The sequence below is a fragment of the Natator depressus genome, chromosome 1 (genome assembly GCF_965152275.1).
Source record: "Natator depressus isolate rNatDep1 chromosome 1, rNatDep2.hap1, whole genome shotgun sequence".
Taxonomy (NCBI): domain Eukaryota; kingdom Metazoa; phylum Chordata; order Testudines; family Cheloniidae; genus Natator; species Natator depressus.
This window is the reverse complement of record NC_134234.1, coordinates 344,117,862-344,134,753: the sequence shown is the minus strand read 5'-3', so window position 1 is coordinate 344,134,753 and position 16,892 is coordinate 344,117,862. Positions and strand designations below refer to the sequence as shown.

At 49.7% G+C, this 16,892-nt stretch overlaps 1 protein-coding gene across 1 annotated transcript; it reads left to right on the top strand.

The window, feature by feature from the left end:
* Nucleotides 1-7,787: 7,787 nt before the first annotated feature.
* On the top strand, nucleotides 7,788-16,577 carry LOC141991924 (interferon-induced protein with tetratricopeptide repeats 2-like). Its single transcript, XM_074960417.1, has 2 exons — nucleotides 7,788-7,792; nucleotides 14,326-16,577. Exons 1-2 carry the CDS (start codon nucleotides 7,788-7,790, stop codon nucleotides 15,629-15,631), a joined length of 1,311 nt encoding a protein of 436 aa, XP_074816518.1. The 3' UTR covers nucleotides 15,632-16,577.
* The last annotated feature ends 315 nt before the right edge of the window (nucleotides 16,578-16,892 follow it).

Genomic DNA, 16,892 nt, shown 5'->3' with positions numbered 1-16,892 from the left:
GTTGGACAATGACTGGGTTATGTTACTACTCCTGGGGGAATTCCGCACCACTGTGTGTGCAGAACTGGCTCGAGCCCCCCCACTGCAGTAATCTGGGAAAACTTAACACCGCCCCAGGCGCCTCCAAGAGACAATACATCCCCACTCACAGGCACTGAGTCTGTGTTTTACAAAAGAGAACTGCTATTGAAAGGGAAAGGGAACGCAGCATTAGTTTGGGAAAACATCACAACCACATTCAAACACATGTGATCATAAGCTGTGATCATAAGGTTAGGGACTATTTAGAAAAGCTGGACGTGCACAAGTCCATGGGGCCGGACGAGTTGCATCCGAGAGTGCTAAAGGAATTGGCGGATGTGATTGCAGAGCCATTGGCCATTATCTTTGAAAACTCGTGGCGAACGGCGGAAGTCCCAGATGACTGGAAAAAGGCTAATGTAGTGCCAATCTTTAAAAAAGGGAAGAAGGAGGATCCTGGGAACTACAGGCCAGTCAGCCTCACCTCAGTCCCCGGAAAAATCATGGAGCAGGTCCTCAAGGAATCAATCCTGAAGCACTTACACGAGAGGAAAGTGATCAGGAACAGTCAGCATGGATTCACCAAGGGTAGGTCATGCCTGACGAATCTAATAGCCTTCTATGATGAGATTACTGATTCTGTGGATGAAGGGAAAGCAGTGGATGTATTGTTTCTTGACTTTAGCAAAGCTTTTGACACGGTCTCCCACAGTATTCTTGTCAGCAAGTTAAAGAAGTATGGGCTGGATGAATGCACTATAAGGTGGGTAGAAAGTTGGCTAGATTGTCGGGCTGAACGGGTAGTGATCAATGGCTCCATGTCTAGTTGGCAGCCGGTGTCAAGTGGAGTGCCCCAGGGGTCGGTCCTGGGGCCGGTTTTGTTCAATATCTTCATAAATGATCTGGAGGATGGGGTGGATTGCACCCTCAGCAAATTTGCGGATGATACTAAACTGGGAGGAGTGGTAGATACGCTGGAGGGCAGGGATAGGATACAGAGGGACCTAGACAAATTGGAGGATTGGGCCAAAAGAAACCTGATGCGGTTCAATAAGGATAAGTGCAGGGTCCTGCACTTAGGACGGAAGAACCCAATGCACAGCTACAGACTAGGGACCGAATGGCTAGGCAGCAGTTCTGCGGAAAAGGACCTAGGGGTTACAGTGGACGAGAAGCTGGATATGAGTCAGCAGTGTGCCCTTGTTGCCAAGAAGGCCAATGGCATTTTGGGATGTATAAGTAGGGGCATAGCCAGCAGATCGAGGGACGTGATCGTTCCCCTCTATTCATAGAATCATAGAATCATAGAATATCAGGGTTGGAAGGGACCCCAGAAGGTCATCTAGTCCAACCCCCTGCTCGAAGCAGGACCAATTCCCAGTTAAATCATCCCAGCCAGGGCTTTGTCAAGCCTGACCTTAAAAACCTCTAAGGAAGGAGATTCTACCACCTCCCTAGGTAACGCATTCCAGTGTTTCACCACCCTCTTAGTGAAAAAGTTTTTCCTAATATCCAATCTAAACCTCCCCCATTGCAACTTGAGACCATTACTCCTCGTTCTGTCATCTGCTACCATTGAGAACAGTCTAGAGCCATCCTCTTTGGAACCCCCTTTCAGGTAGTTGAAAGCAGCTATCAAATCCCCCCTCATTCTTCTCTTCTGCAGACTAAACAATCCCAGCTCCCTCAGCCTCTCCTCATAAGTCATGTGCTCTAGACCCCTAATCATTTTTGTTGCCCTTCGCTGGACTCTCTCCAATTTATCCACATCCTTCTTGTAGTGTGGGGCCCAAAACTGGACACAGTACTCCAGATGAGGCCTCACATTCGACATTGGTGAGGCCTCATCTGGAGTACTGTGTCCAGTTTTGGGCCCCACACTACAAGAAGGATGTGGATAAATTGGAGAGAGTCCAGCGAAGGGCAACAAAAATGATTAGGGGTCTGGAACACATGACTTATGAGGAGAGGCTGAGGGAACTGGGATTGTTTAGTCTGCAGAAGAGAAGAATGAGGGGGGATTTGATAGCTGCTTTCAACTACCTGAGAGGTGGTTCCATAGAGGATGGTTCTAGACTATTCTCAGTGGTAGAAGAGGACAGGACAAGGAGTAATGGTCTCAAGTTGCAGTGGGGGAGGTTTAGGTTGGATATTAGGAAAAACTTTTTCACTAGGAGGGTGGTGAAACACTGGAATGCGTTACCTAGGGAGGTGGTAGAATCTCCTTCCTTGGAAGTTTTTAAGGTCAGGCTTGACAAAGCCTTGGCTGGGATGATTTGATTGGGGATTGGTCCTGCTTTGAGCAGGGGGTTGGACTAGATGACCTCCCGAGGTCCCTTCCAACCCTGATATTCTATGATTCTGTGATTCTATGATTCTAAGCCAAGCCAACCCCACAGCACACTTTTGTTAGGTGGGTTCATTTTCGTATGTTTTGTGACTACAGGAATCCATGTTGGTTTCAAAATGGAATTTTATGCCCACGTGAGCTATAGGTCCATTTTCCCGCTCTTTTATTTCTCCTGGAGTTGTAAACAACTTCCAGTCAGAACTGGTTTTCCTAAGGGGTTTCCCAGAAGGGGCTTCCCGCCTTTTCTAAGGGGTTTCCCGGGCAAGTGTATAAAAAGCTGCCCCGAACATGGCCTCAGGGCTGTCCAACTGAGTGGCAGCCAGGGACGGTCACGGGTCATGGGTCTTACCTGCAGACATCTATCCATCCTAGGGATTTTCCTCCTACAGCTTCCTCACCTCTAAAGAGAAGAGAGGAGAAGAAACAGCACTTACCTTTGTCATCGTCCATCGCTGTGCTCCTGAGCGTACCATTTCTTCTGTTTTCCTGTGGCCCCGAAGGAACATCAAGGGACTCCTTGGAGCTCCTCTCCAAAGCCTTGCCGTTAGCCAGAGGATTGAGGTCCCAAGCACCTGCTGTCGCTTTGATCTGTGAAGATGGTTTTTATATCTGTTTCGTAGGGTTGAGTTTGGGGGTAATCACTGTATTGCGCAATTTTGCTCTTTATTCCCCTTCTTATTTGTCCCACTCTTTGTTATAAACCCTTCAATACACTTTATTTGATTTTACCTTTACTGATTGACTCCTCATTATTTAGGGTGGGAGGGGTCCTCTTTGCAGGAGAAGGGATCCTACCACATGACAGATGCTGGACAGGGAGGCCGAACCTAGGGAGACTGAAAGCATAAGGATCTCTTTTCTTATCACACACACACACTCCTCCTTTGCCTTTCAGTCCTTTCCCCCTTTAACACAGGGCAGTGTCTTTTGCCTCAGTTTCCCAGCTGCTGGTGGGAAAGTTTGAGGAATGAATATCCCATTAGCACATCGCTCCCCTCTCCCTCCACTGCACCCCACTCACAGTTGGCCATCCTTGGTCAGCAAAGACCCAGAGCTCAGAGGGGCCTTCATGTGGGTTCCCTCCCACCCCCACCCAGGACGTGCATTGAGCACAACGGACCCTGCTGCCACCCTTCCCTCTGCCACCATCGGTCACCCCGGCGCTGCTGCTGCTTCTCTGCCGCCACCCGCCGCTCTCTGCGATGCCACGTTCTCAGGTCCCACCACTGAACCCAGCGCTCGGTGAGTAGCGGGAAACCTCACTGCTCGGGCGCTCTCTTTCCCTGCACCACCGTCCCGCACCAGGTCGATGGCTCGGCCGCTAGAGCTCATCACCAACTCTTGCTGGTGGCCGCTCTGACAATTTTTCCTAAAAGACTTAATTAACTTTAGGAAAAACAAACAAATATGCACATGGACACGTCCACGCCATTGTAATTTATCTAAATGTAGGATTTGTATTTTGCAGACTCAAGAATAAAAACAATGTACAGGTGTCTCTATTGTTTACTAGACCCAAATGCAATAGAAACACAAATAAGCTGCTTTGAACGTTCTTATCTTTTTTGTTGTTTCTTTGGCTTTTTTGGTAAAAGGTGGATGTCTGTACGACAATTTGACCCGGACGTTGCTCCTAGTCTTGTGCTCTGCGCAGGAGCGACTCACCGTGCCAGGGAGCTGCCAAACCCTGTAGTTACAGCAACTGTAAACAGCGAGTGCGGCCCTTCAGCAAAGCCCACCCTGGGGAAGGTGGGTTGGGAACTCCCCTGTGGCTGTGGAGTCCCAGGCTCCCCATGCCCCAGCCAGACAGGAGTGGGAGAGCTGCCCAGGGGAATGCCCTGGGGACCCAATGCCTCAGCTGCCTGCACTGACAAGAGCTGGCTCCAGCACCACGGGTCTCCAGAGACGCTGCCTACACCCTGCTTCACGAGAGCACTTCACTGGAGGGTGGTGGCCTGCATCAGGACAGGCTCAGCCCACTTCTGCTGCCCTTTACTCATACAACAAGGTAACAACCTGTCATTCCCCTGCATTCAATAGTAAAGTGATTTGTAACCCACCAGCAGCCAACACTGCTCCCTTTGGCACGGCAGCTCTGTCTGCTGGATATCGAGGCAGAGAAGGTGAGTTCATAGAATCGTAGGACTGGAAGGGACCTCGAGAGGTCATCTAGCCCAGTCCCCTGCACTCAAGGCAGGGCTAGGTATGATCTAGAGTCTAGACCATCCCTGGCAGGCGTTTAACCGGCTCTTAAAAATCCCCAATGATGGAGAGTCCACAACCTCCCTAGCCAATTTATTCCAGTGCTTAACCACCCTGACAGCTAGGAAGTTTATGTCCAACCTAAACCTCCCTGGCTGCAATTTAAGCCCACTGCTTCTTCTCCTGTCCTCAGAGGTTAAGAAAAACAATTTTTCTCCCGCCTCCTTGTAACAACCTTTTATGTACTCATGTAAATACAGAAGTCGTTTTCCCCCAGCCCATCACTAGATGTTACAGGAGATCTCAGTCATTCCCTGCTCACATAGCCACTGGGAGCTGACAACAGGAAGGGATTCAGAGGGTTAACAGCCCATGGGGAACGCGGCTCCCTCCCACCAGCTGGGCACCCCAGTCACTCAACCCTGCACAGAGACCAGGCATGAGGGGCAGTCGCAGCCCTGCTTCTATGCCACCCAACCCCTGCAACCCTCTGCGGGGCCCCACAGAGCCAGGATCAGCCCCAGCACAGCAGTGGGAGGCTGTGTGTGTGGGTGTGGGGGGGTGGGGGGGGGAATATGTTCACAGGGGCATGCATGTGATTCGTGCAAGTGTTCGCAGGCGGAGGGTGTGGGGAGGGGAATGTTCAGAGGGGAAGGGTGGGTGACGTCTCTCCTGCTGTCCCCGCTCCCTGTCCTGGGCACCTGCCAGCTCTTTGCACAGAGATCAGGAAGCTGAAACCCAGAGAAATGAAACCTAAAGGGAGCGTGAGGAATCAGAAAGAGCTGGGCCAGGAAACACAGCAGGCTATGGTGAGGCCCCACCCCCGGCCAGCCTGCCTCACTCTGGGGAGAATGCATTCGGCTGGCAAGGCCTCAGGCTGCTCTGAGAGCCTCGGATGACCGGGGCTGGGGAGCACACGGGACATGATGGGATTTGTGCCTTTAAGGAGCCCTTTATGCATCTCCAGCAAGGGGCTCTCAGCTGGGAGCTGGTCAGGGCCCGTTAACCCTCGCAAGCCCAGGCCTCAGGCACCGACACCCCCCAACAAAAAGCAACCGCGGCTTTGCATCCCCTTTAAATAAATTGCTCTAGATGTGGCCCTAGGGTGCTGGCTGTTCCCCCCTCACCCCTCAATGATGGGACAGTCCCCCCTACCGATCGAGGGCAGAGAACCAGGCAAACGATTCCCTGAGTTTGTTGAAATCGGCTTTTTAAGTGTATTGTCTTTATGCTGCTGCTCCCCCTGCTTCCTTCCCCTAGGATCACAAACTCTTTATCGCTGTGTAGTCACTTTCACCCAAGTTGCCTTCCACCTTCAGGTTCACAGCCAGCTCCTCCCTATTAGTGAGAAGGAAATGGCAACTAGCCACCGGCCTTCCCCCCTTTACATCCTCCACCTTCTGAAACAAAACAAAATGTATATTTAAAAAACCCTACGGAAAGACGCTTCTCCCTCTGGGAGAGGAGAAACCAAACATGTGACAGGTGTGAGTCACAGTACTTAATGCACAGCTGGAAAGCGCTCAGACACTGCAATGAGGAGCAGAGAGTAAGAACCCATGTAGGACTGAACAGAAGACACCCCCACACTGTCCCCACAGCGCAGTGAACCAGGCAGGGGCCCACGGAGATAGAACGCGATCGTGTCATTGAAGAGCGCACCAGCATGCGGCACTACAAAGGGAAGAGATGAGGCTGCACAGGGAACCTGGGTAACGATGCAGCCTCTGGCGAGACACAGCTGAGAGTATCAGTTCAGGACAAATTCCTTAGAGCAGGGCAGTTACAGCCCACGGTTGGGTTTCCTTTACTATTAAGGCACACCAAACCAGCCAAACAGATCACTTCGGTCTCACCCCACTGGCTAACCATAAGTCACACAAGCAATTCCCTTAGACACTCCACTTCCCCAGTATCACCACCAGGACCAAGCCCCACACCCAGGTCAATATACAAGTCAGATCTTACCCACAAATCACACTGTTGCCAATCCTTTAGAATCTAAAAGTTTACTCATTGAAAGAAAGAAAGAAATATAGATGAGAGCTAAAATTGGTTAAATGGAATCAATGATATACAGTGATGGCAAAGTTCTCAAGAAGCTGACCAAATGCTTCCCTGAGGCTACTTTGAATCAAGCACATTGACATACAAGTACATAGCCAATGTTCATCACTTCAGCCACAACAACGATACACCCAGACAGACAGCATAATCCTACCCAGCCAATCCTAACCTCTCCATAGACACCTCACACGACAACCTCTGTACCATATTTGCTGCAAATATATAACAGTGGTTGCAACAATGATCTATACGGTCACAGGTCATGTCAATAACGTCACAACCTGACTATTATTTCCTCACTTTAGAGGGTTTAATTTCTATGTGGGGGAGGCATTTTCAAAAGTGCCGAAGTGACTGAGGAGCATGGCTCACGCTGGCAGCCAATGGGGCCTGGGTGTCTAAACCGCGGGGGTAGCCTTTGGAAAATCGCACCCTGCGCGGATAAAGCTGGGGGAGGGTTCGGGGAGAGGAGGAGACCTGGGGGAGCAGGTACAAAGCTCTCACCTTTGGCTAATTGCCCTGCCTCCGTCATCGCCCTCTGCTCCTCGCTGCTCTGTGCCCAGGCAGGGCCCTGGAAGTGCATGAGGGCGATACGAACACCCCTCGGTGGTGGGGAAGGGCTGGCCGGGGCCGGGACACGGGCAACCGGTTCGGGGCAGGGGGCTGTGGAGCTGGTTGGGGGCGTAGCGGGGAGCGCGCCGCGGCGTGGTGATGGTGAGTGACCCCGTCTGTGTGCTGGGAAGCCCAGGCCAGGATTGTACGTGTGCAAGCGCGTGTGTGCGCACACACACACACACACACACACACCCCATAACTAGCCCCATGTCACCCATGGAGCTGCAGGTGGCGACTCGGGCTGAGCGGACGCTGAAGATGACAAGTGGAATTTAAAGTTAAGTTTCAGTTTCCTTTTCTCCTGCTCACTCTCGCTTCCTGGGGAAAGGCAGCTCCCCAGCCAAACCAGCGAGATCCCCAGCGAGCAACCCGCCCTGCGTATGAAGGGCAGCATCGCCCGGGCGGCCACAGTCCGTCCTGCCCGGGCAGAACTCGGGTCTCTCCCTGAACCGGGCACTTCCACACCGTGGGAAGAAACCCGGGGCAGTGAAAGGAGCCGTCACCTCCCCTGCCTGGGACTCAGCGGATCGCAATGAGGTAGGAGCATTGGGGTCGCTGGGCGGGGGGGACATTTCCAGCGAGGGCTAAAGTCAGACAGCTTGCCACCCCCCTCTGCGCATTTCTGGGCTGTAAATCTCCGGCTTTTAAATCTCTGGGGCGCGGTCACTCTGGGGTGATTCTGCGTCCTGTTGACTCTCCAGGCTGGTGCCTCTCAGGGCTAGTGCAGGTCACTGTTGACACCTCCCCTGCGAGCTCCCCTCGCTGTACCTTCACGGAGAACTCCCCCTCTGGCCAGCTGTCACTCCGGCTTCGCTCCGCATCAACGGAGGAGCCGGTAAGAGAGTGCCCCCCCCAGCCCTGTGCCCCCTCTCCGTTGCGTTTCAGAGGAGCAGCCCTGTTAGTCTGTATTCACAAAGAGAAAAGGAGGACTTGTGGCACCTTAGAAACGAACCAATTTATTTGAGCATAAGCTTTCCTGAGCTACAGCTCAGGAAACCTGGCTGCTGGTGTGGGGCGGGGGGGCGGAGAGATTAACTCTGATCCCTGGGGAGCTGGAGCCAAGGGACAGCTGGAGGGAGGGACGGGACCAGCCCAGGAGATGCAGAGAGAAAAGGCAGCAGCAGCAGGAGCCCGGAGCTACAGCGCAGGGGAGGCTGCTGGGAGGGGAACCAGCTGCTTGCAAGGGGGCGGGGGGGCTCTTGTGAACGCTCAGCCTGGAGCTGAGACCACGTAACCCCACTGCGCCCCCAGCACCACCCTGAGCGCAGGGCACCGGCACCAGACCAGAGCGCAGGGACAGCTGGAGAGGGGGGGAGGGGGGGAAGGCTGTGTGTCTAGCAAGGCAAAGGGGGGGGGAGTCCTGTGAGTCTAACAAGACGGGGGGGGGGTGTTCTATTGTTCAGTGTGGTGCTTGTTCCAGGGTGACCATATTTCAGGTTCCCAAAAACACTTCCTTATTTACTTTCTCCACACCAGTCATGACTGTATAGACCTCAATCATATCCCCCCTTAGTCGTCTCTTTTCCAAGATGAGCAATCCCAGTCTTATTAATCTCTCCTAACATGGAAGCCGTTCCATACCCCTAATCATTTTTGTTGCCCTTTTCTAAACCTTTTCCAATTCCAATATATCTGTTTTGAGATGGGGCAACCACATCTGCATGCAGGATGCACAGCAGGGGGAGGGGTGTAACAGGCCTCCATTGTCTCAGTTAAATGGCCAGAGACAGAATATTTACATTCTGCCGACCCTCAGCATCTCCCCATTACATTTCTCTCCTGCCTGCTGACTAGAGTGGGCCCCGTTCCCATTGATACTAAGGTTATGGCTACAGTGCAGTCGCAGGTGTGTCTAGCTCAGGTAGGCATCCCCATGCGAGCTTTAATCTAGCTAGTGGGACTAAACCGAGCAGTGAAGCCGCAGTGGCACAGATCCGGATGTGGCCTAGAAACACAAGTACGTACCTGGGGGCCAGATGGGCTTGCAGGTCCTGCACCGCCAAGTGTCACTGCTGTCTTCAGCTGTGATATCTAGGTTACAGCTAGTGCGGGTAGGGCAGCCCATGCTACGGTCCCACCTCTCACTGCAGGGTAGACACACCCTGCGGCCATTTCACAGCACCCTGGCCGTGCAAAGGGGCCTTTCCATTTACACTCGCTTTACGCTGCCAGCGTGCTGGGAACTAGCCTTTGTGTAAATGAGAGTCAGGCCCTTCCTGTCTCCTTGGATAAATGGCCCCCGTTGAAGTCAGTGCGAGACTCTCTCTCCACACACACATATACGTATCCCAGGACATAAATGACCCCAGTGGACAGCCAGATGATTTCCAATGTTTGAGGGGGTTTAAGCGCTCCCTGAAGATTCAGTTTTCTAGATGTCAGCTCCTTAAAAGTTACATTTCTATTAAGGTTAACCCCCATACCTTACATTATTGATCCAGACTGCATTTGCAACCTTAGCTCCACATTCACCAAGTTCTTACATTGGAAATCCCTTTGTTTTGTGGGCTCCGTTTTGTGACATCACGATGTACATTTTGGCTTGGAATAACACGCATCAAATATTCCAGTTAATAGCTAGCTTCGGCCCTAAAGGTGAACTGCACAACAAAATAATCACTTCTAAATACTCTCACTTAGCAGCTCTGGTGCTGGAGGAGCATTCAAACAGGTAAACACATTTTGAACAAACGTTGTACATTGTTATTTCCACCTGTCATAAATATAAAGGGAAGGGTAAACCCCTTTAAAATCCCTCCTCGCCGGAGGAAAACTCCTCTCACCTGACAGGTTTCAGAGTAACAGCCGTGTTAGTCTGTATTCGTAAAAAGAAAAAAGAAAAGGAGTACTTGTGGCACCTTAGAGACTAACCAGTTTATTTGAGCATGAGCTTTCGTGAGCTACAGCTCACTTCATCGGATGCATAGCATATCGTGGAAACTGCAGAAGACATTATATGCACACAGAGACCATGAAACAAAACTTCCTCCCACCCCACTCTCCTGCTGGTAACAGCTTATCTAAAGTGATCATCAAGGAGGGCCATTTCCAGCACAAATCCAGGTTTTCTCACCCTTCCCCCCCCCCCCCCCCCACAGACACACATACAAACTCACTCTCCTGCTGGTAATAGCCCATCCCTCTTTGAAACCTCTCTTTATAATGCGCATGATAATCAAGGTGGGTCATTTCCAGCACTAATCCAGGTTTTCTCACCCCTCCCCCCCACACACACCCCCCTCCAAAAACCACACACACAAACTCACTCTCCTGCTGGCAATAGCTCATCTTACAATGTGCACAGCAATAATCCAAGTTTAACCAGAACGTCTTGGGGGGGGGGGTTGTAGGAAAAAAACAAGGGGAGATAGGCTACCTTGCATAATGACTTAGCCACTCCCAGTCTCTATTCAAGCCCAAATTAATAGTATCCAATTTGCAAATGAATTCCAATTCAGCAGTTTCTCGCTGGAGTCTGGATTTGAAGTTTTTTTGCTTTAAGATAGCGACCCTCATGTCTGTGATTGCGTGACCAGAGAGATTGAAGTGTTCTCCGACTGGTTTATGAATGTTATAATTCTTAACATCTGATTTGTGTCCATTTATTCTTTTACGTAGAGACTGTCCAGTTTGACCAATGTACATGGCAGAGGGGCATTGCTGGCACATGATGGCATATATCACATTGGTGGATGTGCAGGTGAACGAGCCTCTGATAGTGTGGCTGATGTTGTTAGGCCCTGTGATGGTGTCCCCTGAATAGATATGTGGGCACAGTTGGCAACGGGCTTTGTTGCAAGGATAGGTTCCTGGGTTAGTGGTTCTGTTGTGTGGTATGTGGTTGTTGGTGAGTATTCGCTTCAGGTTGGGGGGCTGTCTGTAGGCAAGGACTGGCCTTTCTCCCAAGATTTGTGAGAGTGTTGGGTCATCCTTCAGGATAGGTTGTAGATCCTTAATAATGTGTTGGAGGGGTTTTAGTTGGGGGCTGAAGGTGACGGCGAGTGGCGTTCTGTTATTTTCTTTGTTAGGCCTGTCCTGTAGTAGGTGACTTCTGGGAACTCTTCTGGCTCTATCAATCTGTTTCTTCACTTCCGCAGGTGGGTATTGTAGTTGTAAGAATGCTTGATAGAGATCTTGTAGGTGTTTGTCTCTGTCTGAGGGGTTGGAGCAAATGCGGTTGTATCGCAGAGCTTGGCTGTAGACGATGGATCGTGTGGTGTGGTCAGGGTGAAAGCTGGAGGCATGTAGGTAGGAATAGCGGTCAGTAGGTTTCCGGTATAGGGTGGTGTTGATGTGACCATCATTTATTAGCACTGTAGTGTCCAGGAAGTGGATCTCTTGTGTGGACTGGACCAGGCTGAGGTTGATGGTGGGATGGAAATTGTTGAAATCATGGTGGAATTCCTCAAGGGCTTCTTTTCCATGGGTCCAGATGATGAAGATGTCATCAATATAGCGCAAGTAAAGTAGGGGCGTTAGGGGACGAGAGCTGAGGAAGCGTTGTTCTAAATCAGCCATAAAAATGTTGGCCTACTGTGGGGCCATGCGGGTACCCATAGCAGTGCCGCTGATCTGAAGGTATACATTGTCCCCAAATGTAAAATAGTTATGGGTAAGGACAAAGTCACAAAGTTCAGCCACCAGGTTAGCCGTGACATTATCGGGGATAGTGTTCTTGATGGCTTGTAGTCCATCTTTGTGTGGAATGTTGGTGTAGAGGGCTTCTACATCCATAGTGGCCAGGATGGTGTTATCAGGAAGATCACCAATGGATTGTAGTTTCCTCAGGAAGTCAGTGGTGTCTCGAAGGTAGCTGGGAGTGCTGGTAGCGTAGGGCCTGAGGAGTGAGTCTACATAGCCGGACAATCCTGCTGTCAGGGTGCCAATGCCTGAGATGATGGGGCGCCCAGGATTTCCAGGTTTATGGATCTTGAGTAGTAGATAGAATATCCCAGGTCGGGGTTCCAGGGGTGTGTCTGTGCGGATTTGATCTTGTGCTTTTTCAGGAAGTTTCTTGAGCAAATGCTGTAGATGCTTTTGGTAACTCTCAGTGGGATCAGAGGGTAATGGCTTGTAGAAAGTGGTGTTGGAGAGCTGCCGAGCAGCCTCTTGTTCATATTCCGACCTATTCATGATGACAACAGCACCTCCTTTGTCAGCCTTTTTGATTATGATGTCAGAGTTGTTTCTGAGGCTGTGGATGGCATTGTTACCATAACCTCAGCCATGCAGAACACAATGCCAGGAAACTGCTGAATTGGAATTCATTTGCAAATTGGATACTATTAATTTGGGCTTGAATAGAGACTGGGAGTGGCTAAGTCATTATGCAAGGTAGCCTATCTCCCCTTGTTTTTTTCCTACAAACCCCCCCCAAGACGTTCTGGTTAAACTTGGGTTATTGCTGTGCACATTGTAAGATGAGCTATTGCCAGCAGGAGAGTGAGTTTGTGTGTGTGGTTTTTGGAGGGGGGTGTGTGGGGGGGGGGTGAGAAAACCTGGATTAGTGCTGGAAATGACCCACCTTGATTATCATGCGCATTATAAAGAGAGGTTTCAAAGAGGGATGGGCTATTACCAGCAGGAGAGTGAGTTTGAATGTGTGTCTGTGGGGGGGGGGGGGAAGGGTGAGAAAACCTGGATTTGTGCTGGAAATGGCCCTCCTTGATGATCACTTTAGATAAGCTGTTACCAGCAGGAGAGTGGGGTGGGAGGAAGTTTTGTTTCATGGTCTCTGTGTGTATATAATGTCTTCTGCAGTTTCCACGATATGCTATGCATCCGATGAAGTGAGCTGTAGCTCACGAAAGCTCATGCTCAAATAAACTGGTTAGTCTCTAAGGTGCCACAAGTACTCCTTTTCTTTTTCCTCTCACCTGTAAAGGGTTAAGAAGCTAAAGGTAACCTCGCTGGCACCTGACCAACATGGCCAATGAGGAGACAAGATACTTTCAAAAGCTGGGAGGAGGGAGAGAAGCAAAGGGTCTCTGTCTGTCTATATGCTGCTTTTGCCGGGGATAGACCAGGAATGGAGTCTTAGAACTTTTAATAAGTAATCTAGCTAGGTATGTGTTAGATTATGATTTCTTTAAATGGCTGAGAAAAGAATTGTGCTGAATAGAATAACTATTTCTGTCTGTGTATCTTTTTTGTAACTTAAGGTTTTGCCTAGAGGGATTCTCTATCTTTTGAATCTAATTACCCTGTAAGGTATCTACCATCCTGATTTTACAGAGGGGATTTCTTTACTTCTATTTACTCCTATTTCTATTAAAAGTCTTCTTGTAAGAAAACTGAATGCTTTTTCATTGTTCTCAGATCCAAGGGTTTGGGTCTGTGGTCACCTAATTTCCAACATTTCCCAGGAAAGGGGGGGGTGCAAGTGTTGGGAGGATTGTTCATTGTTCTTAAGATCCAATGGTCTAGGTCTGTAGTCACCTAGGCAAATTGTTGAGGCTTTTTACTAAACCTTGTCCAGGAAGTGGGGTGCAAGGTTTTGGGAAGTATTTTGGGGGGAAAGACGTTTCCAAACAGCTCTTCCCCAGTAACCAGTATTTGTTTGGTGGTGGTAGCGGCCAATCCAAGGCAAATGGTGGAATATTTTGGACCTTGGGGAAGTTTTTGACCTACGCTGGTAAAGATAAGCTTAGGAGGTTTTCATGCAGGTCCCCACATCTGTACCCTAGCATTCAGAGGGGGGGAGGAACCTTGACACCCCCTGAGAAATTCTCCTGACGTTACCAAGCGGGGAGCTTTCTGTGACATAACAAATACCACAGGCTGCATCTATTGCAATGAGTCATGGGGTTTGGCAGTGTTGCTTTCTAGGACACAGGAAGTACTAAGAGGATTTCACAAAGGTTAGATTCAACCCATTCATACTGGTCCCATGCATGGGAGAGTGAGGACATCAGACACTGAAATCCAGGCTTAGTTCTTTGTTGCCACTTAGCAATTTGCTTTTAACCGGAAAGAAGCCCTGTCACTCTGTAATCACTGCCCCAGGATTGTAGCATATAGTGGAAATTCATTCAGCCCAAATGGAGTCTCATTTTTCCCTCTCTTTGCAGCACCCTGCGTCTGAAGGAGAAGCTGCAGGCCCTCCAGTGCCACTTCACCTGGAACTTTGAAATCAGAGACCAGGTAGATGCAGTTCATCTCCTCCAAACTCTGGCTCTCAGGATTGCCCACACTCACTACCAGAACCAGACCACGCTCCTTGCCATGCAGGCTTATCTCTGCCACCTGCAAGGGCAATATGAAGATGCTCTGCAAAGCCTTAGAGAAGCCGAAAAGATTCTGCAAAGAGATCACCTAGATAACTTCCCCCGGCAGGTCCTGGTCATTTACGGAAACTTCGCCTGGATCTATTATCACTTGGCCCACTATGATTTGGTTGAACTTTACCTGGACAAGGTTAGAAAGATCTGCAGCTCCCTGAAGAGCCGCTCTCCACATGCAGCTCAGATCCCTGAGATACATGCACAGAAAGGCTGGTCTCTCCTGGCAGCAGGCTTCCGCAATGGCAAAGAAGCCACAGAGTGTTTCAAAATGGCATTAGGAGAAGACGAAGCGAATGGGGAATTTCTTGCTGGGTTGGCAATCGCAGCCTTTGCATCATGGGATCACTCATACAATTCTACGTCTTGGAATGAAGCCAGAGAGAAGTTGGAAGACATTATCCCTGAACAGCCGCAAAACTATGAAGCTAAGGTGTATTTAGCCGAGATCCTTAAGGAATCGGATAGACAGCAAGCAGAAGCCCTCTTAGAAGATGTTGTTCAGAATAGCCTGGACCCTGAGGTCCTGAGACGTGCAGCCAAGTTCTTTGAACGGGAATTCGTAGAAAAAAAAATTTCTATTCTAGAGCGAGCAATCTCTCTGAACCCCAATTACCATCTCCTTCACTATGACCTTGGCATCTGCTACAAGATGCAGTTGTGGGGGGCCAAATCCAGCAGAAGAGAAGAAATATTGGCAGCAGCTATTGAGGCCTTCAAAAAGGCTGTGCAGAAAGATCCAGCCTCTGTGTTTTCAAGGCTGGCTTTAGCTGAAATGTATGGAGAAAACACACCTCACTACCAAGAAGAGATTTATCTCAATCTCGTGAGTGCAATGCCCAGCCTCAGCAAGAAGTGTCAGCAGGCAGTCTGCCTTCACTGGGGAAATTTCCTCTTCTACAAGAAGAACAGTGTGCAGAAAGCAGCTGAGATGTACAAAGCAGGTTTCGCCATTCCAGACAACTACCCGGAGAGGCAACAACTGAAAAGGAAGTTGGAAAAGGTGGCAGAAATATTCCAGCAGAACTCCCAGACCACTGAGGCTGAGGCCATACGTGACTTCATTCACGAGACTGAAAGTCATTCTCTTGAATAAAGGAGGAAGTCCACTCGTGGCAACAACAGAGCAGGAGACTGGAGATGTGGAGAAAATGGGGGATCCTTTCCCTTCCCTGGACACACCAAGACCTCCTTCTGAAGTGAGTCACTTTCCCCACCTGTGTAACAATGACATTCGTGTTGCAAATGATTCAGACTATGGCACATGCTGCTGCTGCTAATTATTATTAGCTACCTGTCTTGTGGTCACGCCTAGGAGCCCAGACATGGACCAGGACCCCATTGTGTCTGGCTCCAAAGAGTCTACAGTCTGCAACAAGGGACAACAGGAGCGAACCAGCAGACGGACAGGGGAGCACAGGGAGACAATACTGGTCAGCAAAATGGACAGTGGCCTCAGCCCACCAGCTACCCAGCCATTGTCAAGTGTCTTGTAAGTATCACCGCAGAGGACAGTTTAGCTTCTGATACTGAGCAGCTGTTTCTACTCAGAGGGGACGGTGCGACCATCCTTGTCTCTACGCAAACCTATCCTCCAGCTCTGCGGCCTTCCAACATCCACGCAGCAAATAGGTGTGGAGTTTCTTCTAACAGCATTGAGTTTTTGTATTTGCATAGATGAGTGCCTGTAATGGGAATAATTATATAGACACATCTTTGCTTTCCGCACCTCACCCTGACCATGACTCACATTTACATGGCACCAGTTTCCCCAGCTTGTCATGGATCTGAATTATTGTAAATGAAGTAAAAACATAAGTTACAGAGAAAACAGAAATAAATCAGTCTCTTTGTGTTGAAACATTGCTTCTCCTGCCTCTAGATTGCATCGGGGTGGGAAGCACACATAGGACCCTACAGGCGTGTCGAGCTCACAGTAAAGCACCAGGACAGTCACTAACAGAACACGAACTGTCCCACATTGAGGTGTCATTACAGGAGGGTTTGGAAGAAATTGATAAACTAAACCATTATAAGTCACCAGGACCAGATGGCATCACCCAAGAGTTCTGAAGGAACTCAAATGCGACATTGCAGAACTACTAACTGTCGTCTGTAACCGATCATTTAAATCGACTTCTTTACCAGATGACTGGATGACAGCGAATGTGAGGCTGTTTTTTTTAAAGGCTCCAGAAGTGATTCTGGCAATTACAGGCCGGTAAACCTGACTTCAGTACCAGGCAAACTGGTTGAAACTAACTATAGGAAAGAACAGAATTATCAGACACATTGATGAACATGATTTGCTGGGAAAGTGTCAACATGTATTTAAATTTTCAGAAAGCCTTTGGCAA